This window comes from Sceloporus undulatus, chromosome 4 (assembly GCF_019175285.1).
Source record: "Sceloporus undulatus isolate JIND9_A2432 ecotype Alabama chromosome 4, SceUnd_v1.1, whole genome shotgun sequence".
NCBI lineage: Eukaryota > Metazoa > Chordata > Lepidosauria > Squamata > Phrynosomatidae > Sceloporus > Sceloporus undulatus.
The window spans coordinates 69,432,135-69,460,011 of NC_056525.1; the positions used below are offsets into that span (position 1 = coordinate 69,432,135).

Here is a 27,877-nt window from a genome sequence, read left to right on the forward strand (position 1 = left end):
AACCAGGTCAGCACAAACCAAATACTGGACTCTCTTTGCTACACCTCTTTTTCACCTTTTTAAAAAAGTACTTAAATATAAACTTAGCTCATGTGGCCCACAGGAATGAAAAAGAAGAATCAACCTCCTACCTTTTCTGTCATCACAGATGCAAAGAGAAAGCGTCCACCCAGACCAAAGGAATAAATTTTGTTGCCTATAGTCTGGAATGTCATCCCAAAGTCTTTGGTCTTTTTCAGTTCCAGTAACCCGAGATCAGCTTCTTGAGCAGAGGAAATACACGAATTAATACTATTCCAGTCAGATAGGCAGATAAACTCCATGTCACACAATATTCACAGAAAGAGAATGCTGTGCACTAGAGCGGCTGTAATACCATACTGCAGGCTTGTTTCCCACAGTCATGCACCTCTCCAGACCCACTTTCTAATATCCATGTCCAGAATGTGATAATTTTTAAAAGAGAAGTCTAAGCAGACAGTGTGTGCATGTTCAGCTATTTAACTGCAAGTATGAAGCCCCCACCCCCCCGGTACAAATAATTCATGAAGGGTACAACAAAATAACCCCAAAAGAAAGCTGGGAAGAGTAGAATCTCTGCATTAAGGCTATGATTAGGATTGCCAGAGTGAAAATTGGAGAAGACAGCTGTACCTTTAATGACTATGTAGAACAGGGGTAGGCAACCTGAGGCCCGGCGAGGCCTTGGGACCGGCCCAGCCCGGTCCTGCCGCCGATTGCCGCCGGGGCCTTTGGCCTCTCGCGCGCAGGGGCAAGGGGGGCACTTGTCTATAGACGCCTCAGAAACATGCATTTATATTAACATATTTTTTTTAAATCAGCAATTTTTTTTGCATGTCCTCCACTTTTTTTTAAAAAGTGCCCACCATTTGAAAATGTTGTCCTACATTTGTCCCGGTTTATTTATTTATTTAAATTTAAAAAAACTTTATTTATTTTTTGGCTTCGGCCCCCCAGTTGTCTGAGGGACAGCAACCCAGCCCCCGGCTCAAAAAGGTTGCCTACCCCTGATGTAGAAGAAGGCATTTCAGTCGATTTGCTTGTTATTTGACTGCATGACAAGCAACATTGAGTGAAATTCCCTCATCTACACAACCATTAAATGCAGAGGAGCCATCTTAGTTTTCAATCTGACAATCTCAGCTAAGACAAATTTGTATTGCAGAGCAACTTGTGTCATGCTCACTTTACTTAACACCGGGGCATTCTTCAGATTACCGTAACTGAAAGGATGGTTCACAACAATAACAAAAATAGTCTCAAATATAAAATAAAATTCATGCTGTCTCAACAGAAACGTGAAAACCACAAGTACAAAAAAAGTATTAGGGTAATATGTAATGGTAGAAACATTAAAATGAGAAAGAGAGCATGAATGTGGGCAAATACAAAGATCTTTATCTAGAAATAGAAACTCCACAACTTCAATGCCTATTGGACCCTGTTGAAAAGGGCATTCTCTGTCTCTGTCTGTCTCTCTCTCACACACACACTTAAAATCAATGAAACATCATCTCTATAAAAATGTATCACACACATAAAAGATTTTTTCCTAGTTGATGTATTTATTGAACTCATGGTTTTAGAAGCTATTAAAAGCTTTGCATGTCATGGGCTCAAAATAAAGGCCTGACAAATAGTGGTGACTGGTGGCTTCTGTGCCAGTGCAATACAGACTTTGTTTTCCGTTTTAGCCTGAACTTTACTGGAGCTATAGTGCTTAACATTATCCCTTTAAAAGGTTTAGCACCTTGGATAACTCTTTAAGGTGTCTATGGCACACTTCTCCATTCCATTGGCATGGAAACTACCAATCATCATTACTATCAAATCCATTGTTTCACTCAGACCTGCACAGAAGGCACTAAGAGCATACCTTATTATTTACTGAAACTGGAAATACAGTACTTACTACAAGAGCCATTCAGGTAAGTGGTGAAGAAGATGGTTATGCCAGGGCCCCTAGAAATAAACAAAAGAAAAAGAAACACTGCTTGTAGTTTAAGTGAAAGAAAGCGTGTTAAATGAACTAATGAAAATTCAGCACTTTGCCATGGTGTACAGAGATATGTACAGAGATACAGTTTATGGGCATACAGGGACAATATTGTACTAATTCACGTTGTCAAAAGTGAAATTCAGAAAAATCTACCATCTCAAAATACTGTATGGTGCCATGCATCAGAGGTTAATGGTCATAATTAAAAATCTTTTAACAACTCCAGACTTTCACCACTGTAAGGAAGGCATATAAGAAATAGCTCTAACATTCTGGGACAAAGTACCTGTCTGTTAGGACAGATATGTATTTTGCTGTTGTTATTTGTTATCAAGTCAAGTTTAACTTGAAGCAATCGTATGAATAAGAAACCTACTTGACTGCTGATCACCAACATCCCTGCTGAGGTCTTGCAAACTCAGGCTGTGTCTTCCTAATCAGGTCTGTCCAACAGTATTATTACTATTACTATTTCTATTTCTATTATCATTATCATTATTATTATTGTTTACTTATAAAGCTCCATAAATTTACACAGTGCTGTACATAACAGTAATGTAGTCTTTCTCTTTTCTTACTACCTTCCGCTTTACTGAGCATTATTGTCTTCCCCAATAAGTTAGAAAAGGTGGAAAATAAACAACTGAATGTTCAGTAGTTCTGAAAACAAAGGTGTTAAGAGAATGTGGAAGGAAAAATTCAGCTTGAAAGTGGTAAGAGGAAAGTATCTTATTCAAAAACGAGCTGCCCAACCCATAACACCAAAAAGAAATTACATACAATCTGCTACATATTTATTTAAATAGTTAATAATATTTAATATATTAAAATTTATATAATATAAAATATTTAGGAATATTTATTTAAATATTTTTATTCCACCCTATATCCAAGTATTTTGGAGGGCAAACAACTTACTTCTCTTTCCCTCTCTGAGTTCCCTGAACTGTAAAGAACCAAGGGTCCCAGAGAGGGCAGAATCTCTTAGGCTGCATCTGCACTGCAGAAATAATCCAGGTTGACATCACCTTAATTGCTATGGCTCAATGCTATAGAATTCTGAGTATTGTCGTTTTTGTGAAACATTTACTCTTATCTGTCAGAAAGCTCTGGTGCCACAACAAACTACAATTCCCAGGATTCTACAGCATTAAGCCATGACAATTAAAGTGGTATTAACCTGGATTATTTCTGCAGTGCAGATGCAGCCTTAGTGCACCAGATCTGACACAAAACAGCCCTCCCAGTGCTAGAATCCTCTGGCATACCCAGGGAACTCAGTTTAGAAAAACAGAAGTAGCTGTGCCAATTCCTTTCTTCTCTAAAGCCCAGAATGCCACCAGACTCACAAGAAGGTTAACTACCACAAATAATGTCTGGCTAGTAAGTCAAAATTTGTGGACATCTAAAAGTTAGAAAAACATCGTATAGCAAAATGCTTAAGACTATGAGATCCATGAGCAAGGATCAAAACTAAGATTCAAAGTAGAAGAAACTGGAAACATCTAACAAACGTGATGTGAAGGAGAGCCCCCTGAAACAGCTCAATGTGTTACTTCCAAATATTTGTATGACCTTCTTCATGGGAAAGAACTTTAAAAATCCCCTGTAGGCAATTCAAAAAAGCAGGTTTCTAAAACTTATACACTTTTCTGAAATCCCTGCACTGTGGTTTTCAAAATGCTTTCCTATGAAGATTGTGCAAACATTTCTTGGCCAAAACAGACTGTGCTATTTCCTGGAATAAAACATTTTTCTATACCCCTGAGATTACATTTTTCCTTCACACCAATGTTAATGTTCATCGTTAATTACAAATACTTATAGCTATACTATTTTAAGGAGTTCTCATATGTGAGTTAAACCATGGAGCAATGCCCTCTATACTAGTTGGCAGCAGCTTCCCAAAATCTTATGTCAAAGTCTTTTCTAGCTTTGTTGAAATAGCAAGGATTTGGCCTGTGGTCTTCTACAATGAAACACTGAAATGTACCCTGCTCCCTAACTGTTGCATTATTCTTCAAAGTGCCCACAAGGTGAAAATTATCAATAAGTGCAACACTGAACATGTAGAGCACTATATATTATTTAAATTGTGTTTTAAAGGGCCAGATCATCTGGAGACATGGGGCGCGGTGTTATCAGTACGCTGATGACACCCAAATTTACTTCTCTATGTCTCTGACTGCTGCAGTAACCAAGGATGACATCTCTTCTCTAAATGCATGTCTTGAGTCGGTAATGGGTTGGATTCTCTGAATCCAGAGAAAATGGAGGTGCTTGTGATAGGTACCCCTGATCCAGGGATGGAGATTTGCCAACCAGTCCTGGACGGGGTCACACTTCCCCTAAAGGATGAAGTTTGCAGTTTGGGAGTGCTCCTGGACTCATCTCTACAGTTGTCATCTAAGGTGAAGGCAATGACCAGGAGTGCTTGGTACCAACTTCAGTTAATACGCCAACTTCGCCCCTACCTGGCCCAGAGGGACTTTGAAGCAGTGGTACATGCACTGGTAACTTCTCACTTAAATTTCTTTAATGCGCTCTACATGGGGCTACCTTTGTACTAAGTTTGGAAGATTCAATTGATCCAAAATGCTGCAGCCAGACTGGTCACGGGAACATCAAGATCAGACCATATTACTCCAATATTAAAATCTCTTCATTGGCTGCCACTCAGCTTCTGGGCACAATACAAAGTGTTGGTCATTACCTTTAAAGCCCTACATGGCTTGGGCCCGAGTTACTTAAGGGAACGCCTCTCCCTAAACAATCTGCCATGTACTCTCAGAACATCAGGGAAGAAATTTTTGGAATATACAAAAACTAAAGTAATTACAACCTCCCATAAAGTGTTTACAGCCGCGGCCCCTAAACTATGGAGCAACTTACCGGAAGAGATCCGTCTTAGAAGCCTTTAAGAAGGCACTTAAGACAGATCTCTTCCAGCGGGCCTATCCATCTGACCTTCTATAGCTGATCTCAAAGAACACTCCCACTTCTGACTTTGATAGCATGGAAAACAGATGACGATTTGGTCATTTTAGTGATTGGTAGTAATTTTGTTGTTCGTTCTAGTGATTGTATTTTTAGATAATACTGTATCTTGTATTTTAATGTTGATTTTATTCCTTGTTGTAATCCCAGCTCGAACTGCAGGGAGAGGTGAGAAATACAAATAAATTATTATTATTATTATTATTATTATTATTATGTTTATGTTTATGTTTATGTTTATGTTGCATGTTGTGTACTAAAGAACAGTATAGACAAAAGCAAAAAGTTAGAATGACATGCCTGAAAAGGCAAGTTACTACAGACATGACCACAGCTTTCAAATGTCTTGTTGGGATTGAGGAAAACACATTATAATATTTTGTCTCAAGGATAATCATCTTTGTGTTTTTGTGAACAGTTTTAATCAAGCAAAAGAATACTAAACTATTAACTCTTCCTCAAGAGCGATTTTTGCTCACCATTTGGCCAGGCAAACATCTTTGTGTATTTCCTTCCATTTCTCACCAAAGTTCTTGGATACCCAAAGGCTGCCCTGAAACATTTAGAAATGATTGCTTATAATCTGATGCACCACTTTCAAGATCCAGTCAAAAAGATGTACTAGAAGTATTGAGTCCATTTCTCCATTTCAAAATGTGTAAATGTTTCAATGACCTTCAACCTACTCAACATATTTAAAAAATAAAAAAGCAAAATTGTAAGAAAAGGAAATGGTCACAGATAAAAAACTTCAGGTCATATATCAAGATATTAAAGTTTTTCACTCAACAAGTCAAATGCCTGCTGGAAAAGAAATTCATTTGCATGCACTAGAGGAGGTGATGAAAGCTTCCCTTTACAGAGAATTTCAAAGAATAGTTAGGCCCAGAAAAGGCCATCCCAACAAAACACAATTCAGATGCTGGTGGGGCAAGGAGAAACATCTGCATCAAGGATTTCAAAGGGCAGGCAGACTCTATAGAAGAAAACAGTTCTTCTAAGTAACCTGGTCCCAAATTGCAAAATGCTTCAAAGCCCTTTAACACCCCTTGGACTGGACCCAGAAACAGACCCAAAAACAAAACATATGCTCTTAATAACTAGCTTTAATAGAAGTCTTACTACAACATCTTAGACGAGCTGAGATTCCCATATTCCAACTCTGCCTGGGAATTAAAATTATATTTCTCAAATAAGCTTATTTCAGCTCTAGTGTGTACCATCACATAATCACCCTAGAAAAGAACTGATGGTAAGAGCTGTTTTACAGTGGAACATGTTGCCTCGTAGAATGGCGGAGTCTCCTTCTTTGGAGGTTCTTAAACAGAGGCCAAATGGCCACTTGTTGGGAGTGCTTTGATTTTGCATTCTGGCATGGCAGGTAGTTGGCCCTTGTAGTCTATTCCAACTCTATGATTCTATGAACTCTACATTGCCAGTGCAATAAGCTTTAGTAAAGACAACTATATCCCCTATGTGCACTGTAAAAATGATGCTTATAGTAGTATCATACTATAAAGTACCAGAGTACTATAAAACTACTATGTTTATTAGACATAAAATAGCTCTGTTCAAGTTGTCACCTGAACTTGTGGAAGGTCAAAAGGGGTGAAGTCACAGGCTCCAATGTAAGCCCTACTCTCCAAACATCCCTATGTAAGCAATAGTATTAAAAGCCTTTGTATGTTGAACACAACTGTCTGCTAAGGTCTTTGTAATCACACTTGGCAGAAAACAGTTACAGAGATGCTGAAGAACCCTGACAAGGCAAGGTATCTCTCATGTGGGAAAAGGTGTCTGATGTGGGAATATTCAGGATCAGAACCCAGAATTTAGTTCTTCATGAATTCAGGCAGACGCCTGAAGAACACTGTAAAAATGATGGTGCTGGTGATTACACCACAAGGGATCACTCAAGAGTATCCTCTCACACATACACACACACTCACACAATTTGTCTTGGATACCAGAATCAAAGCTGAAGTTATCACATCGGTGAAGAAATGAGCACACAGACTGTTCATATTAGTCCAACACACCACCACCATGCTTACCTCAGTACTGAGGGCTAACAACAAATCAGAATTCTCAGGGTGATAGGTTATTTGTGTCAAAGGATGGAAAGGGAGATCTGTCAGTACAAAGTTTTTAGCAAAATCTGATGATCTGAAGATCCGTCCTGTATGTTCTGGTCCAGACCTGTCCCCTGTCAGTATAACCTGGACAGAAATATACAAATGAGGGTCATCTCTCTAGTTCCAACACATGGAATGAATCCACATTACCAGTTTTCCATCAAAACAGACATTAGCAGAAGCTGTGGCTACATATTTAAAGGAGTGCAGCACTGAAGAGCATCAACTTGTGTCCCTCATGAACCTTTATTCATTCACTGATTTAATCATTCACTCATTCACTCACTCATTCATTCACTATCCCAACTTTCTCCCAGAGCTGGGATGCAAGGTGGCTTCCTACATCATTACAAAGGTTCCAATAAAATTTCTGAGAATGCTTAGAATGAATGCTGAAGTTGTCAAGATAAGGAGGGCTCTTTTTCCCCACAAGTGGTGGTCTTGCAAAAAAAAAAAATATTAGTCTTAGACTTACATGTTAAGTAAAAAAAAAAATTAAAAGCAACTTTGCAATCTCACCAAAAATGTTTTTATTGGGTGTTATGGATAGGACAGTAAATAAGGACGAGTATGGATATGGACAGTAAATAAGGATGAGTTCTCCAACATATGATAGCAGCAAGAACACAGTTCTCAAACTTGAAAATAGACTGAAGCACCAACAATGGAAAACTGAATTGTTAAGGCTGCTAAGTTAGCCCAAGTTTCCAAATTGAAGTTGGTTTCAAAGGACAAATGAACTGAATGTTGTTGGGTTTTGTTTTTTTGTTTGTTTTGTTTTGGTTTTTTGTTTTGAAAGACTGCAAAATGTTTATGGACTTTTTGAGCAATATCTAACAATGTGTTGTCATTATGCCTGCTAGTAATTTTTGTGGTAACAGTAACACGATAATAATGTATGTTGTGTTTTGCTCTTTTCTCCCTCTCCTTACAGTCTGGATTGGTAAGGGGTCAGAGCCCTTTTGTGTTTTAGTTAATACGTTTTAAGTATTCTAATGTTTTAATATTGTGTATTAGTTTTAGTTTAGTTTTAGTTATATATGTACATGCAGTTTGCTTTTTTGTCATTTCATTTTTGTTTTCTCTTTTTCTTTCTGACTATTTACAGGTTTAGTTGTGACTTAGTTTGTGTTAAAATTAATTAATACATAATAAAAATTATTCCAATAAAAAGCATACAACAAAACAAAAATTCCAACCATCTAGAAGGACACAAATTCTGAGTTAATCCCAGATATTATCCCTTGTGCCTTTGTCCATTGTGGAAATGTGCAGTGCAAATGTATACAAAGAAACTGCTTCAATATGCTGTCACTGCATATCTGCAATCAATAAAAATATTAAAGTAATTTTAAAAAGATCCACTTGCCCTGTTCATGCCCCTCTGCAGGTACTGCAGGAAGAAAACTCTCCATTAAGCCCAAGGTCAACTTTGATTACCTAGGATGAAGCCAGTTCTGTATTGGTGTAAACATTTCGTTTGTTTTGGCAGTAAACTAGCGCATAAGAAGCTCTATAAAACCACCAGCACTCCTTTGACTACTGGTAACAGACACACCCGACGCAGCTAAGCTTAACAACATATTGGCCACAATGTACTACAGAAAGGGTCAGAAAAGAAAAGATTATATTTGAAAAGGGGATATTCTGCCAGGAATAAAGACCTGCTCAAACAAGCAGCTTTGGAAAATTCACACAACCATGTCCACAAGTCTGGGTCACTGAGTTAGAACTACAGTAGGCCCTTCTTATACACTGATTTTTTTATACACAGATTCAAGCATACACAGTTTGAAAATGTTCAAAAAAAGTATAAATTTCAAATATCAAACCTTGATTTTCCATTTTTTATAAGAGACATCATTTTGCTATGTCATTATATTTAATGGGACTGGAGCATACACAGATTTTGTTATACACGGGGGATCTTGGAACCAAACCCCAGCGTATAACAAGGGTCCACTGTATAATGATTAATTTAATCTAAAATCTCATAATATTGACTGAGTAGGTAATGTACAAATGGGACAAAGAAATACCAAATAGGATGGTGTTTCAGTGAGTTATACAGTGTCAGTGAAAATACTGTCAAACAGACAGAGGGTAGAATTGCAACATCTATCTGACTTAACCCACATAGTCAATGGTGAAGGAGAACTAGAGTTGTAGTATGACAGCATCTGGAGCGCCATAGTTTCTCTAACTCATCTTAAAAGATAGGGCTAATATGTAGCTTCTCAAATAACATTAACAGGCTTTTCTTACCTTCCCTGAATTCTCAGGTCCAATAGCCATTCCAAATTCTGTTCTGATGAAAGTGTTGTTAATAAGATCTGTAATGTCCACAAAGGTTTTTCCATAGTCTTCACTAAGATTTAAGAGAAACAAGTAATAATTTTTAAAACTGCTTAATAATACAAAGTTATTGTTGGTATCTATTTGCATTTGGAAGCCTCCTGAAGTAGCTGAGCAAACATAATAAAAGACAGGAAGAAATGAAACATTTTACAGTGGTCCCATGGAGACCACTTAACCCTTACATGCTGTGGCTTGATCACAGCGAGAGTAATGTGAATCATACCCAATTATGAGGTTGAGAATTTTTGTACATGAGCACCAATCTCCAGAAAAAAAATATAACATGGTCTAAAAACCCAAACACAGGTGTAACACATGATGATACAATACTGCTCAAGAATTTCTCTTTTACCTTTGACACACATGGCATAGCACATGTAAGAAACATTTTGTGTAATAAATTGCATATACTCATGTATAAGCCTAGAAATTTTAGTCAAAAATCGACTTTAAAAACCTGGGGTGTTTTATCCAAGGGTTAATGTAAGTATTGTATATTTACTCTTATCAAAAAGGGAACCATGTGCTCCTCTGAGTAGAATGGCAAAAGGCAAGAGCTTAGTCTGTCCCAGAAGCACCTAAAAGAAGCACCAACCCATTCTACTATCTCTGTTGTGGCCCTGCTTCTGGCTTTTTTGAATGCCTGGGTGCAAGAATGGTGGTAATGGCAACTCTTTGGCACTTTCCCTGAGAGGAATTGGGCTTTGAAGGATATGAATAAGACTTTTGTGTATGTTTTTCTGCTTTTCTGGGTTAAAATCAGGGAAAGTTATCACATTAAAGTTAAAGGCTATAATCACTGCTGAGGCCTGAAACGCATGGGCCAAAAGAAGTGGCTTCACTTTGGGGGATGTGGCATTCAGACCCATGGCAACCATGTCCTCCACTACTCTGCTTAGTTCTGTACATTCGTACCCATGACCTCCTTAATAGAGTTTATCAATCTAGCATGCAGCCTTCTTCTCTTTCTACTTCCCTCCACCTTTCCTAGCATTATTGTTTTTTCCAGTGAGTCGTGCCTTCTCATGATGTTTCCGAAGTACAACAGCCTAAGTTTTGTCATATTGGCTTCCAGTGAGATTTCTGGATTAATCTGCCCTAGGACCCATTTGTTTCTTTTTGGCCATCCACGGGATCCTCAGCACTTTCCTCCAGCACCACAGCTCAAATGCAATCATTTTCTTCCTATCTTGTTTCTTAAGTGTCCAGCTCTCACATCCATACATGGTAATAAGGAATACAATGGCTTGTATACACTCCTTTTCTGTCTCTGTTGACAACATTTCTATTCAACCAGTCTAGCAAGCCCGCAGTCTTGGTTTTAGCTTTGATTCTTCTCTGTCGTGTATCCCGCAGATCCAGACCACAGCCAAGGCTTGCCGATTCTTATTATACAATATTGCCAAAATCCGACCTTATCTCTCCGCCTCTTCTGCCAAGATCCTGGTCCATGCCCTAGTGATCTCACGACTTGATTACTGTAATGTCCTCCTGGCTGGGCTTCCTCTTTCTCACCTCCATCCTTTAATCTCCGTCCAGCATTCAGCTGCGCGCATTATCATATCTGCCCACTGCTCTGACCACATCTCTCCTGTGCTGGCATCCCTTCACTGGCTTCCCCCCCCCCTTTCCGCATTCAGTACAAGCTCCTGCTGTCGACGTTTAAAGCCCTCCATGGGCTGGCCCCTCCTTACTTATCAGACCTTATTTCTCTTCACCTTCCCACTAGGGCCCTCCGTTCTGGTAGTCAAGGTCTGCTGTTCCAGCCCAGGATTTCCTTTGCCCCATCTTGAATTCGCCCCTTTTCACTCGCTGCCCCTCACTCTTGGAACCTTCTTCCCCCGCAAGCAAGAGCCATCACTTCTTTAACCAGCTTCAAAACTGAGTTGAAGACCATCCTGTTCAGAGAAGCATTCCCAGGCATTGCATAATTGTCACTTGCTATTTGATGTTCCTTTGTTGCCTGTTTTATTGAATCATTTCTTGTATTGCTATGTCCTCCCTCCAGTCTATCTCCCCTGATCCAGGCCTCGGAGGTAGAGAAGAACTGTTGGCCCTCATCCCCTTCCCCTTCTGTGTCATGTCTTTTTAGATTGTAAGCCTTAGGGCAGGGAACCGTCCAATTAAAAAGATTGTATGTACAGCGCTGTGTAAATTTACAGCGCTTTATAAATAAAGGTTAATATAATAATAATAATAATTGCATGACTCTAACTTTTGTACTCAGTTGTATATCTTTGCATTTTAGGATCTTTTCCAGTTCTTTCATAATCACCTTCCCCATTCTTAATATTCTGATTTCCTGGCTGCAGTCCCCATATCTATCAATGTTTGATTCCAGGTATGAAAATTCTTTTACTATTTCTATTTCTTCATAGCCTAGATGGAATATGTGTAGATTCTTCATGGTCATTATTTTTGTTTTCTTTATGTTCTTTCTTTCTTGATCTTCCTAAGTAGTTGTTCCAAGTCTGGGAGGTTTTTTGCTAGCATTATTGTGTCATCTGCATATCTTAGATTGTTGATATTCCTTCTTCTTATTTTCACTCCTCCTCCTTCTTCAGTATAGTTGTAATATGAACACTCCTAGATGAACCCCAGATGTACCCCTCAAGCTGTGATATAGTGAATAACAGTATTTCAGGGAGAGTGTAACCCCATTCAGGACTGGCTGATACATCTCCAACCCCAGTTAGAACCCTTAACAATAAACACCTCCATCTTGCCTTGATTTAGTTTTACTTTGTTTTTCCTCATTCAACCCATTACTGTACTTCCTCAAGTCCCTTAAACATCTATAAAAGCCAAACAGACTTTGCCTGACATTTGAAAGACAATAAAGACATTGTCACCTGAACAAGGGAGAGAGATACAGTTTGGAACATCTATTTAAAGAACCTCTGCATGGCAACTATAATTTACAAACCAAGCCTAGGGATTGATAAATACTGTATATCAAGACTCCTGCAGGAGAATTTTTGTTCAGTTTTGTATTGTTTTATTTTTGCTTCTGTCTGACTAGTAACTGTAGATGATAAAGATTAAGAGTTTTGGTCCATGACAAAACATGAGGAAAAGTAAGAGGGTGGTGAACACTTCCAGTACTCTCAAACTTTTGACACCTGGAAAGGTAGCCAGGACAAATATCAACTATCAACCGAGAGAGTGGGATGGGTTTATGGACACTCATTAAGGTGAACTATGTGAAAAGAATGCTGAACCCATGCATTTATATTTCAGTTAAGACAAAGTAGTGTATTCTTTGTTTAGAAGGCAAGCATAGGTTTGAACAAGCCCAAAAGACAGCTGCTTCTGACACATAAAAGGTCATCTGGCATGTCACCATATTCAGTTAGTATGGCTTTTCTCAGCAGTTGCTGCAGAAACACACTACTGACTTTTTAAAGTCAACTTGTAAGAACCCAATACATACTGTATCAGATGGATGCCCTAAGAGTTTCAAATACACACAGGATACATGCTGGTCTTGAGGAATGAGCCCAATGCGGCTCATCACTGACATTTTAAATAGGATTTTTCTTACTAGAACATAAGTCCATTCCTAACTGCTCTATCTAGGCAATCTAAGGCTGCTCCATATGTGGGATTTGGCAGCAAACTCTTGACTTCAAGAAGGGAGGACTGCAATGTGTGCACTAAGTTCACAGTAATAATATCCATACCTTCGGTAGAGTTTAGACTGCCCAACAGTCACAATCAGCAGTGGTACCTGAAATGTTGTCAATACAAGAATAACCTGGAGAGAGGGAGAACAGTTTGTTAGCTCTGATAGACTTGAGAGAACAGCTGGCACTTGCACTATTTTAAGGATAAGAAACTCCCATTTCAATAAGGATAAAATTACATTTGGTAATTCAAGCAAGGGATGTAGTAGCTTAGTGGTTAAGACACCAGTTCTGATAATCAGAAGATTGGAATGTTGGCAGTTCAGGGCCCAGGTGCTGCATGATGGGGTGAGCTCCTGTCACTAGTCCTAGCTTTTGCCAACCTAGCAGTTCAAAAGCATGCAAATGCAAGTAGATAGATAGGTACCACTTTGGTGGGAAGGTAACAGCGTTCAGTGCAATCATGCTGGCCACATGACCACCAGAGCAGTCCTCAGACAACACTGGCTCTTCAGCTTAGAAATGGAGATGAGCACCACCCCCTACAGTCGGTTATGACTAGACATTCATGTCAAGGGGCTATCTTTACCTTTAATACAAGCACAATCAGCACAAAACTGCTTTTTATATTTGCTTCTTGAAAGACAAACAGAATACAGAAAATAAACTGGAAATCATTTTGACTTTGTTTCAAAAATGTTTTATCAAACATTACAGGTTTGTAATGTTTGCTTGATAATCTTTGGAAAATCCTTCTTAGGGCAGTCACATAACATTTAAAATACCTTGATCTGAAGTGTCAAAATGTCCCTGAACCACCAGAGAGAGGATAATTCATTTCCTCCCTGATAGATGTGACTGATCTGATTCAGGTTTCTTAGACAATAACTAAGCTATGTCATGAGATAGAATTCTACTGACTGGTATCATTATTGCAGCCTACAACTGTGCCACAAACTTTTTATATATTAACAATGTGATAAATTTATATATATATATATCGTTACTAGACAACATAAATCTATGTTACTCTTCTCTTGAATTGTTTTACTTGACCACCAGCTAAGAAGCAGGGCCAGCAAGCTTTTAATCAGCAGACATTACTTTAAAGGGTTGAGGCACTGAAGCATTTGTTTAGTTGGTACAAATATTGGATTACAGGAAGTGCATGACAATTCAAGATGTTAGTACTGTACAGAAGATCCTGAACTTGTAATTCAGTCCTTCTTTGAACTCTGTTTGAACTCTGAATTCTGAGACTAAAATGCCCAAGACTGCCCCTTGGTTTTAGAAACTATATGAACAGCTAATTTGCCAGTCAACCCAATGAGGATTGCAACTAAAATTATAATCTGTGATTAAGTAGACATTACCATCAGAAAAGAATCTATATAGGTGATCTAGTAATAAATCTCTGTCCTAACCCATTCTGTATTGGCTGCAATGGTTATGTGCACAAATAATTTAATTATGGTACCTTCATCCTAGAGAGGAGTCTCAGGACAGTGTAAGTAAAATCTACATAAAATAACACAATTTAGAATAAACAAATATTGTTATTTAAACAAATGAAGTAACACTGAGAGGCTTCAAACTGACAGCCAGCATTACACTGAAATAATTTTTTAAAAAATAAAATATTTTTTAAACATTTGTACAAATAGTAGGATTTTGACATAGTGCCCCCACTCACCAAAAATGCTCATTGTGGTGCCAGGGAAACCTCCCATGAGAACACATTCCAAAGCTGAGCTGCCACTACAGATCATTCTATGAATTTTAAAATGGTATATTTTTATTAATATGTCTGGATGATTTTAATGTGTAATGGTTATCTTAATGCTATGTTTATGAGTTTTAGCCTATACGTTTAAACGGTTTCATATGTTTTGTTATATATTGTATTTTAATCTATGTTGTACCCAACTTCGAGCCTTAGGAAGGAGGAGGGTAAGGAATAATAATAATAATAATGAAGGCTTGGAAATCGAAAAATGTCCCATCAATGGAACAATGGATGTTTAAAGTCTTTGAAGTAGCAGAAATGGATAAGCTGACAAGTTGGATGAAGGACAAAAGCGAAGATTGTATCAGGAAAGAATGGGAATTATTTTATGAATTCCTGAAGAAAAAATGGAATTTTGATTTAATAAAGAACATAATATGAAAAGGGAATAGAATAAGGACAGAAATTACAAACAGACAAGGAGGAAAACTAGATAAGAAAAAAATTCTGAAAGATTACTTAAATTTGGTAAGTTTTTGATTGTATTAACGGAGGTCATAACCTGAAGAAATAAGAATTAACCCAATACATTTAATATGGAGGTTAAGCAAAACAAGAAATAATTTTTATGTTGTATTTTGTAAAGTAAAGGAAAAAGTTGGTATATTCTGTGGAGAAAAACAGTTAGATGAAATTTAAGATAGAACAAAGTAGAAAATAAGCAACATTTTGAAGAAACCATAATGAGCAGGAAGTAAAGTATTTGTTTTTTGTTTTTTAAGAAATAGTGTTAGAGGGACTATTTATGTTGTGTTTCGTCAATGGGGGTGGTTAAATGTTGTTGAAGGTTAATGTAATGTTGATGTTGTATGTAGATGTAATGTAATGTTATTAATGTTAGTAATATGGCAATGTTGTATTACGTGGAAATTGATAAAAAGTAATAAAAATTATATTATTATTATTATTATTATTATTATTATTATTATTATTAAAGGCACACAGAAAAGGGCCTCTTCTGATGATATTGTAACAATGCTTATCCTACTGCTTATCAAGGTCGCTAAAATGAGTACCCAGATTGTTGGGGGCAATTAGCTTACACTTTGTAAACTGCTTAGGGAGTGCTTAAGTGCACCGATAAGCGGTATAGAAATGTACTTGCTATTGTTATTGGTCCTGCAGGCCAGAACGCTTCCTGAGACAACTCTGGAGAGCCAAAGGATGTCTCACTGGCATTCCATCCCCTATTATCATTGGTCCCCGGCCCTTTTTGTCTTTATCTACACAGGAGAAAGGCACATGATGGGTTCACTCTTCCCTTACTGGGACTGGTGAACAGTGAATGAAGCAGCCTGAGATGTAATATTGAGAAGTGTTTCTCCAATCCACAGCTGAATCTTAAGGTGCCTTCACTTCCCTTTCCCACCTCAAGTAGCTCTTTTCTCAACTCTGAGCTTCAGATGAACTGAGCTTCTGGGTGGAGAACAATGGTGGATGGATGTCTTTGCTGGAAGCTTCACAGACAGGGAAAGCTAAAATGACTGAAATACTGTCTAGGAGACAAGCTTCAGCCAGCAAATAAGGAGAGTAGTGTGAAATTGCCCATGCGTGCTCCAAAAACGTACTCATCATTAAGAGACCAATAAATTTATATCAGTCAGAAAGCAAGTTTAAGCGGCAGGGAGTCTCAGAAATACCAACAAGCTTAGGTCGTTTGCAGCAAGCCTTTTAAAGGACATGGGACCTGTGAAAAGCAGCACTTTCTTAATCACGTAGGGGCTGAATAGATGGCCCGAAAAGGGTGGATTGGGGCCTCCCCAGAGCTGCTCACTCCAGAGCCATAGCAAGCACATGCCACGGCCCCAATCTGCCCTGTGGAAAAGATCTGCTCCTATTTGAGCCAGCAAAAAGCTGCCTTAGGTGGCCCCGTTGCAACCCCAGGGCAGCTTCAAGCCGCACCTGGGGTGTGAATCATCAAAACGCCATGCCCCTGGAGCAGCTTGAAGCTACCCCCATCTGAATGTGGGTGGCTTCTAGACAACTTGGGGGCATGCGGCTTCAGAACGTCATGACCCCAAGTTGCCCAGAAGTCAGCTTTTACAGCCGGTCTGTTTCAAACTATTTAATCTACGTACATTTAAATTAACTATTTAATCTACATTTGAAGAGATGTCTTCCATTTTGGTGGTGAGAGTCATACCTTGGTGAGCTGCCTTCCTTCTTGGATCAAGAAGTGAGAAAATAAATATTTACAAGCTCTTGATTTAAAAGCAAAAAACACACTATGTCTTGGACCCCAGAATCAAGGCTTAAGTTAACATATCAGTGAAGAAATGAGCACAGACTGTTCAGATCAGGGCAGCACATCACCACCATACTTATCTCAGTCTTTTTATTTATTTGAGAAAATTGAGTTTTGCAACTGAGAAGGAAGCTATATATTTGAGCATTGCTATGATGAATATGAATTTTATGTTGTTTCAAAATTACTGTACAATGATAAGATACAGAATGATATTGAGAAGGACATGCTAAGAGGGGAGAGATTAAATTTTCATTGTTGGAAGGAAATTTCTGTGCTGTAAATTATTGCTTTGCTTAGTATGATATTCCTGTTTCAGATGAAACTGGTTTTGGTAACTGGTATACCATATAAGCAATGGCAGGGAGATTAACTTAAATTTGCATGGCAGGAAAAGAAACCTAAATGTTAAATATAAAGTGAAGAAAAAGTAAAGAAAGCTAGGGTTAAAGAGGTTAAGAATTCTGGCTACAATACACAGATGGGTTAATGGAAAATACGGTTAAAGGAAATGAAATTTATAGTAGGTTATTTTGTTTTGCCTGATGGAGAAACCAGTGAGGTTCCAAAAACTTTTAAGATGTATTTTGTGCATTTTGGTTGGCCAATAAAGGTACAAAACTTTTGTGGATTTCACTTACCCCTGTCCAAAAAATAAGTTCTCCCTAGGCATTTTCTAGGTTCTCCGTGTGATTCTATGGTATGCTTCTGCCAGGGGTGCACCACAGACTCATACTGGAGGATCTCTAGAGATTCTTAGAGAGGTGCTTTCTTTAAGCATTTCTAAGTCCTCCAGCACAACTCTATTGTAGGCTTCTGCCAAAAGTCATTCATTTCAATAGAGTTTGCTACTATTTGGACTTTGTGTTTCCATGGAAAGTCCACAAACATATCCCATGTGGATATGGGGGACATACAGTACTGCATGGCATACATTCTGAAGCAGTTTTAGTAGTTTTGTGGTATTTGCTTCCAGGAAGTAGATGTCTATACTGATATTTGTCCTAAACTAGAAATGGACAAGCAATGCTGCAATCTTGATTTTATCTCAGAGTCTAAAATGACTTTCTACCAACTCTTTTGCTGCTCATAAACACTTGATTAAATCCTAAAACATTCTGAGCATCTTGCTTCTGAGGAACAGGCATCTCTGTGCAGGATATGAAGAAAGGGGTGGTGAATATTTCTTCCTCTTTGGCACAACCTCAAGTCTGAGGTAATTTTCTCACTTCAAGTCTAGATGAGCAACTGGATGCTTTTTACCAAACTCAGAGGGAGTTACACAACATGTCAACACCTACATGGCTTCACATCATCATCTCTGGCCATGGGATGGATAGTAATAAGTAAAGGAAAAACTTGTATGACTTGCAGTACCTATATCTGGGAAAGTCACTCTTCATTACCAATCAGGCAGCATTGCTATGTGGGAAGATTAAAGTTAAAGTGTCCAGTACTTGAAGGTACTGAGTCAGGCACTGGACAGAACTATTACTTCACACATTGTACTTCTATTCTCTTTAGATATTTTATTACTTACCCCAGTGCTGTCTCCAATCCAGGAGAGGGATACTGAGCCACTGAGGTCATTGAAGACACGCTGTAAAGAGAATTATAAATACAATTCAGATCTTGCTATTGAAACCCATGTAAGAAAGCAAATAATCCCTTCCTTTTGCTTTTAGAGTGATAGAAAATATTACTTGTGAACAAATTCAATATTAGGCACTGTCAGTCGAAACACCATTTGAAAATTATAGCTGTTGAGTTTAAGTGACCAGATAAGACAAACTACAAAGAACTGATCCACTGATTTCTCAATGCCATTTACTTAGATTTCTCTCTCCATGCAGATTTGAATTAAAATACCTCTCATAAAATAAAGGTTTGAATGAAGCTTTTCTAGATCCATAATTGCCCTAGCATTTAATATACTGCCACATGTTTATTCTTTCTTTTTACCGAGTGACTGCAGGAATTTGTTGGATCTGTAGGCTTGGGAAAACTGGGAAAGATTTCAGACACAGTCTGAAACCAGGCAAACAACACACAAGTGGAGTGCTCATTCTATGTCACAAGCATGCACAGGAAACTGCATGGGCTGCAGGCAGGTTGTAATTACCACTGACTGGCCTCATAGCTTTGCATATGCTGTCTCAAATTATTCCTTGCATTTGGAAATATCCAACAGTGTGTTAATAGCACCATTTTAACTTTTTTGTCAATGTACAAGCTTATGTGTTAATCCATTCTCTACTATGTGTATATTCCTGCTAAACCAGAAGCCTAACCAAATTCAAAAACCACACTATAGCATCTAGGTATGCCACCTAGGAACCCAGGAAGGGCAGCTATGAAAGAATTAGATAAGATCTTAAAGAGCACTAAAGTCAGAATCGTCCAAGTCATAGTATTCCCTATAACCATGTATGGATGCAAGAGCTGGACAGTGAAAAAAGTAGGTACGAAGAAAATTAATCCATTTGAGATGTGGTGCTGGAGAAGAATACTGAGGATATCATGGATGGCCAAAAAGACAAACAAATGGGCCCTTGAACACATCACACCAGAATTCCCCCTGAAAGCCAAGATGACAAAACCAAGGCTTTCATACTTTGCCACATCATGAGAAGGCATGCCTCACTTGAAAAGACATTAATGCTAGGAAACATGGAGGGCAGTAGAAAGAAAGGAAGACTGCACGCCAGATGAGCATACTCAATTAGGAAGGTCATGGGCCTACATCCACAGGACTTAAGCAGAGCAATGGAGGATAAGGGGCTTGGAGATGTCTAATCGACAGGGTTGCCATGAGTCGGGGCAGACTCAAGGGCAGCTAACAACAACAAAGCCACCTTGAGTGCCAGGCAAAGGAAAAGGTAGATATAGATGACAATATTACTAGGGTCTTTTTAAATCTTAGAAATTATGACATCAAATCACACTTTGTACTCTTGAACTGATATTGATCAGCAGTATATACTACATATTATTGGTGGCTATGCAAAACTTTTGTGTAAGCTGCCCTGAGCTTTTTGATATAGGGCAGAGTATAAATATTTTAATTAATTAATAAATAAATTTGCACAAATATATCACCAAAAGTAAAGATGCCTATAAAAATAAATTAAGAAAGATCATCTTGAAGCCTGACAAAACAACTACCTGGACAGTATATTAGGAACACAGAAAAAAAAACTAAGATGGGAAACACCTGGAAATGGTTACAGAACGGTGAAAAAAGAAACTGAAAGACTTCTGTCTGTGGCTTACAGGCACTTCAGACAAATAGCACTCAGGCAAATATTTTAAAAATAACTAATAGGAAATGTCATTTCTTCTTTATCAGAAACTGATTAACTGACAAACACCTTTGCACAGGTGTTACTGACATTGCAGCAAAGGAAGACATTTTAGATTCTTTTGGACATACCATATACTGTATACTCGACTATAAGTCAATCTCACGTATAGGGCAAGGGCAGGTTTTGGGGACAAAATGTATGGATTGTGATACGACCCATGGATAAGTTGAGAGTAAAACTTAGCAACATGTAACAAAGGATGTAAAGGATAAAGCAAAGGAAAACAATGTTAAAGATCTTTAAAATTTTTGATAGGTGTAACTGTTTGTGCTCACCCTAAAGACTGGATGGATGAGATATTAGAGGGGACTGATGCTTCTTTTAGGTGCTCTGACAAGAGATTAAGCTCTCACCTTTCACCAGGGCATGGTTGCCTTTTTGATAAGGGTACTTACATTGACCCATGGATAAGTCAGCCTAAGTTTTTTTTAGTCAATTTTTGGACTACAATTTCCAGACTTATACATGAGTATATACAGTAATCATGGTAATAGGTACTGAGCAAGAAAGTATTGTTGAATAACCTGGATGTTGTCTGTGATGTCAGTACTAGATTAATGTGTATTATAAACATATTCTGGTATTATAATTAATGTTCTTACTTTTTAGCTTCTTTCCTCAGTTTGTTATGCTCCTATACACTTTCCTCAAATTTGTCTCTGCTTCTGTTACCTAATTTTAACTGAGTGGTTTAACATTTCTTAGGAAAGCTAAACATATCTCTGAATGAAGTGCAGTTTCAAACAATTCAGGAATACTGCTGTGGCCCTTCCATTCCTTTATTGAGGGAGTGGTCTATACAGAAATAGTTCTTAGCAACCTCACCATTCTGCAAACTAGTTACTAATTACAGCCATGTTTTCATAGCCAAGAAGGGTAATTTAACCCCGTAGCATCTAGCAATCTGTTTCTCAAAACTGCTTTTGACAGTTTTTCTATTTTAGCTCTTTCTTAAATCACTTTTCAAATGAGACGTGTTACAGAATGCAGTTTTTGGTAGTCCTTCCTTGTCCTCTGAGATTAAAATAATATCAGAAAGCCACAGGGAAGTATGATGCATATTTGGACCAGTACAAATGTTATGCTCTAGATATCATTCAACCTAGTTCAAGTTTTGTTTCTGTGTCCTTCCCTGCCACCGCACAGAGAAAATTACATATAGGAATACTGCCTTGAGATAAATAAAAATAAGGAAGAGCTCATCTGTCCCCCAGGCCTGAAATGGAAATGGTGTTGGGAACAAGGAAAAGTTTGAAAATATCATTTGGAGAAGCTTATTGCACACATTATTTTCCCTGACATAGGAGTGGGCTGCTCGGGGCCACGCAAAACTGAGAAAAAACGGATTTTATCGCACAGCAAATCATCCTCAAAATGGCTCTATTCCATCCCCTGGTGCCAAGCCGTCCCCATTCAATGCCGAGGCACGACAAATTTTCAGGTCGGAAGGCTTCCGGCCGACCAAAATGATGCTCCTCAACACTGAATGGGGATGGCTTGGCGCTAGGGGACAGAACGGGGCCATTTTGGGGATGGTTTATTGTGTGATAAAATCCGTTTTTTCTCGGTCGGGCGCATCCCCGAGCGTCCCCTTCCCGTTCGCATAATGGAGAAAATAATGTGTGCGATAAGCTTCGGAAAGAGAAACTGTTTGTAAGAATTGGACAACTGCAGATCTCTACACTAATGGTTTTTTCAATGTTCAGTATCTTTCAGCCATCCTGATAAAATATTTATGTGGTTGAAAGGCAAGCTATAACCTTACTCCCACCTATATGTCTAGGACTTGAGCTATGGCCATAGAGAAATCATTTTTTGAAAACCTACTGTGGTCTGCAGTAGTTAGCACCCTTGTCCTTTCCACTGGGAATTAGCAGTCACATCTTGATTCTTAAGAATGGAACGCTTTATCTTGCTTTGCTGTTATCCAGTTTAGTTCAGCAAACATAGCATTTTAGTACACTGCTTCTTTTCCTTTTTGTGTTGTGTGTTTTGGATACTTTTCTAGTGCTGTACAGATATGCGTGTGTGTGTGCATGTGTTGTATTTTGTGCCTTCAAGTCTTTTCCAACTTATGGTGACCCTAAGACAAACATATCATGGGGTTTTCTTAGCAAGATTTGTTCAGGGGAGGTTTGCTATTGCTTTTTCCTGAGGCTGAGCGAGTATGACTTGCCCAAGGTCACCCAGTGGATTTTATGGCCAATCTGGGAATTGAATCCTGGTCTTCAGAGTCACAATCCAATCTATCTTTCACTTACCCCCGTCCAAAAAAATTGGTTGTCTCTAGACTTTTTTATGGTCATCTGGCAGAGGTTGACGATAGAGCTGCACTGGAAAACCTAGACATGCCTAGAATGGTGTTCTCTGTAGAAATCTCTAGGACCTCCTGCATGACTCCATGGTCAATTTCTGCTGGAAATCATTCCTTCCAATAGGGTTTGCTATTACCTGTGGTTTTCATTTCCATGATAACTCTGGGAATGTACCCCCTGCAGATGTGGGAGCCATACAGTACTACTACATAAAGAATGATGGTACTCATGCCGGCATTTCCTATCTCAGAGAAGCAAGGCCAGTTCTCTGTTTTCTAGTTTATGGCAGTGTCTGAGCTATGATCAGAGCCCAGCTTGCTGACCTATGAAAAGCCTCACCATAGCTTTTGCAGTTGTGTAAGCAGGTTGAAACATAATTTGGGGTCACCTTTAAAATTCTAAGGTGTGGGGGAGCTGTATTTAATGTCTTTGTTTTTGCATTTGTAATTGTTTTCCTTCCTTTGCAATGACACACGTCTCTAAGCAAGAAACAGTGATGCTGGTTTATATCTTGGAATGATAGAACAACAGCTTCTGTTTTGCATTACACAGGTTTCAAGGAGTAAAAACTGTCAGGGAACTCAAACTCATGGAACATACTATGTGAATTTTAATGATTCATTTATCTGTATATGCATACTGTTATCATTTTTTAATTCCAGGCTGCAGATTTGAGTTGAAGAGGAACGGCAGCTTAATTAGATTTCCATTCAAAATTGCCCTCTTCAAACTGCTTTCTCTTTTCTTTCGCTACCTTGGATACAAAAAGCATTAGAAAAGGTGATTTTAAGCTAAAAAGGTATAAGAATGGAAAGGATTATGTACCCTCTTAGCACATCTGTCTACTGCTCAGACTCACAGGCTGCTTCAGTTTTAAAATAAGCAGGGAGAAAAGAATCATGAATGTATCATGTGATTTAAGCCTCATTCGTGTTATGACAGAAGGCTGCTGTTTACTCTAGTAAACAGTAGTCTAGTATCATGTTGGTGAACCTATGGCACGTGTACCGTTTATGGCACACGAAGCCATCTGAGCTGGCATGTGGCAGCCACAGGGGGGAAAGGTGGGGAGGCATGGCTGGCCCATCCCTGATGCATCCTCAAAGGCTGAGAGAGTATTTTTGCATGGGGGGCTGTCGTGTGGCTTTTAAGTCTTTTCCTGGGGTTTTCTTTGCAAGGTTTGCTAGAGGGAGTTTGCTATTGGCATCCTCTGAGTGTTTTTGCAGTGGGGTGGTGGTGGTGGTGGTGTGAACCTTCAAGTAGATTCTGCACCCTATCACTGGGTTTTCTTTCCCCCCGATATATTTTATTAATTTTAATACACTATAAACAACAATCATAACATTTTTTACAATAATCACAGCTTTATTCTTTATAAAATACATTCCCAAATTCCTCCCTTCTTATTTAACATTTCTTACTTTGATTTAGTCTATTATTTGGATACCACTCCCTATATCCCCCAAAGAAACCTAGAACGATTTTCAACATTATTAATACACATACCGTCATGTGACACTTACAATGAATGCAGATAGCACACTCGCTTATCTCCCACGCCACATTCCCACAATTCTTAATAAATTTTAGTTGTAATGCAAAAAAAGAACCAGTTGAGTAACATATGTAGGCTTTACCTCAGTTTCTATTGAAAATCTAATTAATTATTTAGATTCTTCTACTTAAGAGGAAATCCCCTTTTCACCTCAATTTCAACTCTTGTGTTTCATTTCTCACATACTCTGGCTTACTGATCTCTATCTACTCCAATTTGCAGAGGAACACACACTGAAAAAATTAAAAATTACATTGACATATAATATGTCCCTTGTTTTCCTTACAAATTCTAATGACTTATCATAATTTTTATACAATTTCATCCATATTTGAGGTCCAATTAGCCCTTTCCCCCCCATTTTTTCCAATAAATTGTATGACAGATTCCCAGCTTGACCTGCATTTGGAGCTATCTTGATTTTCCATTTTATGTGAAATTAAATCTAGTTCCATCATATGAAATAGCTTTAGTCTCCATTCTTCAATTTCTATTGCTTTATCTGACTTCTAACCTCTCGCAAAAACAAGTCTCACAGGTGTTAACATATAAAATGTGATTTTCCCAAACCTTGTTTCCACATCTCCATCGAACATACATAATATTATTGTCACTGTGTTAAACTTTAGTTTAACTCCCAAGATTTCATTAATTTCCTTCTGCACTTTTTTCCAAAAAGTTTTTGCTTTGTCGCATAGCCACCATAAATGGTAGAAGGTGCCAATGTTTTTTTTACAGTCCCAGCAGATCTTATTGGCCCGTCTTATTTTTTTTTTTTTTTTTTTCGGGTGTTAAATATCACCTGTATAAGATTTTGTAATAACTTTCTCTGACATATTGCTAATTAGAGTATTTCATTCTCATATTCCAGGATTTCTCCCACTGTTCTAATTCAATTTCCCTCCCACAGTCCTGGGCCCATTTGGTCATTGCATCCATCCTTAATTAGTACAGAGGATGAACTAATCACTGGGTTTTCTTGGCAAGTTTCCTCAGAGGGGCTTTGCCACTGGGAGAGTAGGACTGGCCCAAGGTCACCCAGTGGGTTTCCTGTAGCCACGAGGGAATTGAACCCTGGTCTCCAGAGTCATAGGGCAACACACAAACCACTACGCCACCAGGTAGCTTGTCCTCCTTTGTAAGGTGACCAGGAATCCTCCTTTTGCAGGACACATCCTACATTTCAAACTTCTGCCCAAGAGAAATTTCAGAATGTCCTCCATTTTGAGCATTATTGGCCCCATACAGACAGGCCAAAATAAAGCTGCTTCAGGTCACTTTGGAGACATGCTGTTTAAATGATGCATGCATCCTAGGAGTCCAGGAGCCGTGCCAAAGCCACAATCCAGTCCTAAGGACTAGAGTGCAGCTTTGGCGCAGCTTCCGGACTATTAGGACACATGCATCATGTAAACAGCATACCTTCAAAGTGACCCGAAGCAGCTTTATTTTGGCCTGTCTGTATGGGGCCATTAAGAAGGATGAGTTTAAAACTATATTAAAGCTTAAGTTTTATACAAAGTGGTTTGTTTTTTGGTCCTTCATCTTCCATTTTGTGGTGCTTTGTCTTCCCTTTCCATATGTCCTCCTTTTCCAGAATGTCCTCTATTTTGAGCACGACTAAAAAGCCTGAATTTATATTTATATTAAGTATTTTTAACTTAAATTTTATATTATCTGTGTTTTATTTATAGTCCAACATTGTTCTTAGCATCACACATTTTGTGGTGCAGTCCCTTGTCTTTCTTTGTTGTTAGGCAAGCAGATGTCCTCCTTTTCCAGGACACAGCCTACATTTCCTCCTTTTGTCCAGGAGCATAACGAAAATATTAATTTCTATGTATAATAAGTGTTTTAGATTAAGTTTCATATTAAGTTTTTTTTAGTCCTACATGTTCTTGAATGGTGTCTTATCCTTCCTTCTCTGTGGTTAGGACAATATCTGGTCACCCTTTCTTGCCATTGCAAGAAACAGCATGAATAACATGGGAATGTCTACATTTGTTTGTTGTGTGAGACAGTGAATGCAAGAAGCCAGACACTTCATGCCTCATGGCTCTCCAAAGAGGAAGCCCCACAGATAGAAACTGTTGCCTCTAAAAAGCAGTTGTGCTCTTGTGCCAGTTCTCCACTCTCTTTCAAGAGGCATGTGGAGGAATTGTGTGTCTGTGTGTTTTGTGTTGTCTGGCAATGAGGAGTGCAAACCGTGCACAGCACAAAGCTGGAGACATGTGGTGGCCTGGAGCTGAGAGAGTGATCCTTAATTGCCTCTCCCTTGGCTAAATTTAGCTAACTAAGGCCCTGTACAGACTGGCCAAAATAAAGCTGCTTCGTGTCACTTTGGAGGTATGTTGTTTAAATGATGCATGCAACCTAAGAGTCTTGAATCCGTGCCAAAGCCACGATCCAGTCCTAAGGACTGGAGCGCAGCATTGGCGCAACTTCCGGACCCTTAGTACGCATGCATCATTTAAATAGCATACCTCCAAAGTGACTCAAAGCAGCTTTATTTTGGGCTGTCTATATGAGGCCTAAGCTGGGAGCCCAAATGAGCATCATGGCTTCCTCTTGTTGCTAATTCTGACCAATCTAATTTTTTAAAACCTTGATTTTAATGTCTTGCTGGACAAGGCGATTAGTTGTTGTCCTAGCTGCGAAGGAGAACAAGGCACCCCAAAACTTTGGACATTCAAGAAATAGTGTAGGACATGACCAAAGAAGAGCTAGGAACACTTAATATAAATATAAATTCATGCTTCTTAGAGATGCTCCAAATGGAGGACATTCTGAAATTCCTTCTGGGCAGAAGGTTAAAATGTAGTATGTGTCCTGAAAAAGGAGGACATCTGGTCATCTAACCACAAAGAAGGAGAAGGCCCTGCAAAATGTCAGACATGCAGAAAAACATCTAGGTCATGAGAAAAGGAGGATAAGGCATCACAAAATGTTGGATATTCAAGAAAAATGTTGGACTAAAAACACTTACCGTATATATTCATGTACAAGTTGACCTCATGTATAAGTTGAAGGAAGGTTTCAGGGTCAAAATCCTGGATTTTGATATAACCCGTGGATAAGTTGAGGGTAAAACGTAGAGGGCTATAAGGAAGGATGGAAAGGGGGAAATACCACTTCCGTCCCTTCTTCTCTGGACCTCTCCCAACTGATTCCCAGGTGCTGAAGGAGAAGTTTTAACATTGGATTGAGAAAGGAAGCAAGTGGATTTGAATGGAGAGTTGTTTCCATAGGAAGCAAGGTCTTGCAAAAGGGACTGGAGAGATGGATTTAAATAAAGAGTTTTATTTCCATAGGAAGCTAGGTCTTGCAAAAGGGACCAGAAAGAGAAGCAAGTGGATTTAAATGGGGAGTTTTTTCCATGGGAAGCCAGGGCTTGCAAAATGGACCAGAGAAGCAAGTGGGTTTAAATGGGGAGATTTTTCCATAGGAAGCCAGGGTTTGCAAAACGGAGCAGAGA

The 27,877-nt window shown here is 38.7% G+C and overlaps 1 protein-coding gene across 3 annotated transcripts in view; it reads right to left on the bottom strand.

Moving 5' to 3' along the window:
• Positions 1-27,877, bottom strand: part of SORT1 (sortilin 1) — a 76,024-nt gene that overhangs the window by 22,979 nt on the left and 25,168 nt on the right. Inside the window, exons 1-8 of one of the 3 annotated variants that reach the window (XM_042462755.1) lie at positions 18,708-18,767; positions 14,614-14,654; positions 13,194-13,267; positions 9,418-9,520; positions 7,072-7,236; positions 5,497-5,570; positions 1,934-1,983; positions 132-262 (exon numbers count right to left, since the gene is read on the bottom strand). In XM_042462755.1, coding sequence (XP_042318689.1) covers positions 132-262; positions 1,934-1,983; positions 5,497-5,570; positions 7,072-7,236; positions 9,418-9,520; positions 13,194-13,267; positions 14,614-14,619 — 603 coding nt within the window. In that variant the 5' untranslated portion in view covers positions 14,620-14,654; positions 18,708-18,767. Of the gene's footprint in view, positions 1-131; positions 263-1,933; positions 1,984-5,496; positions 5,571-7,071; positions 7,237-9,417; positions 9,521-13,193; positions 13,268-14,613; positions 14,655-18,707; positions 18,768-27,877 lie in introns of those variants that run through there. The other 2 variants (XM_042462756.1, XM_042462754.1) reach the window with 2 other exon arrangements.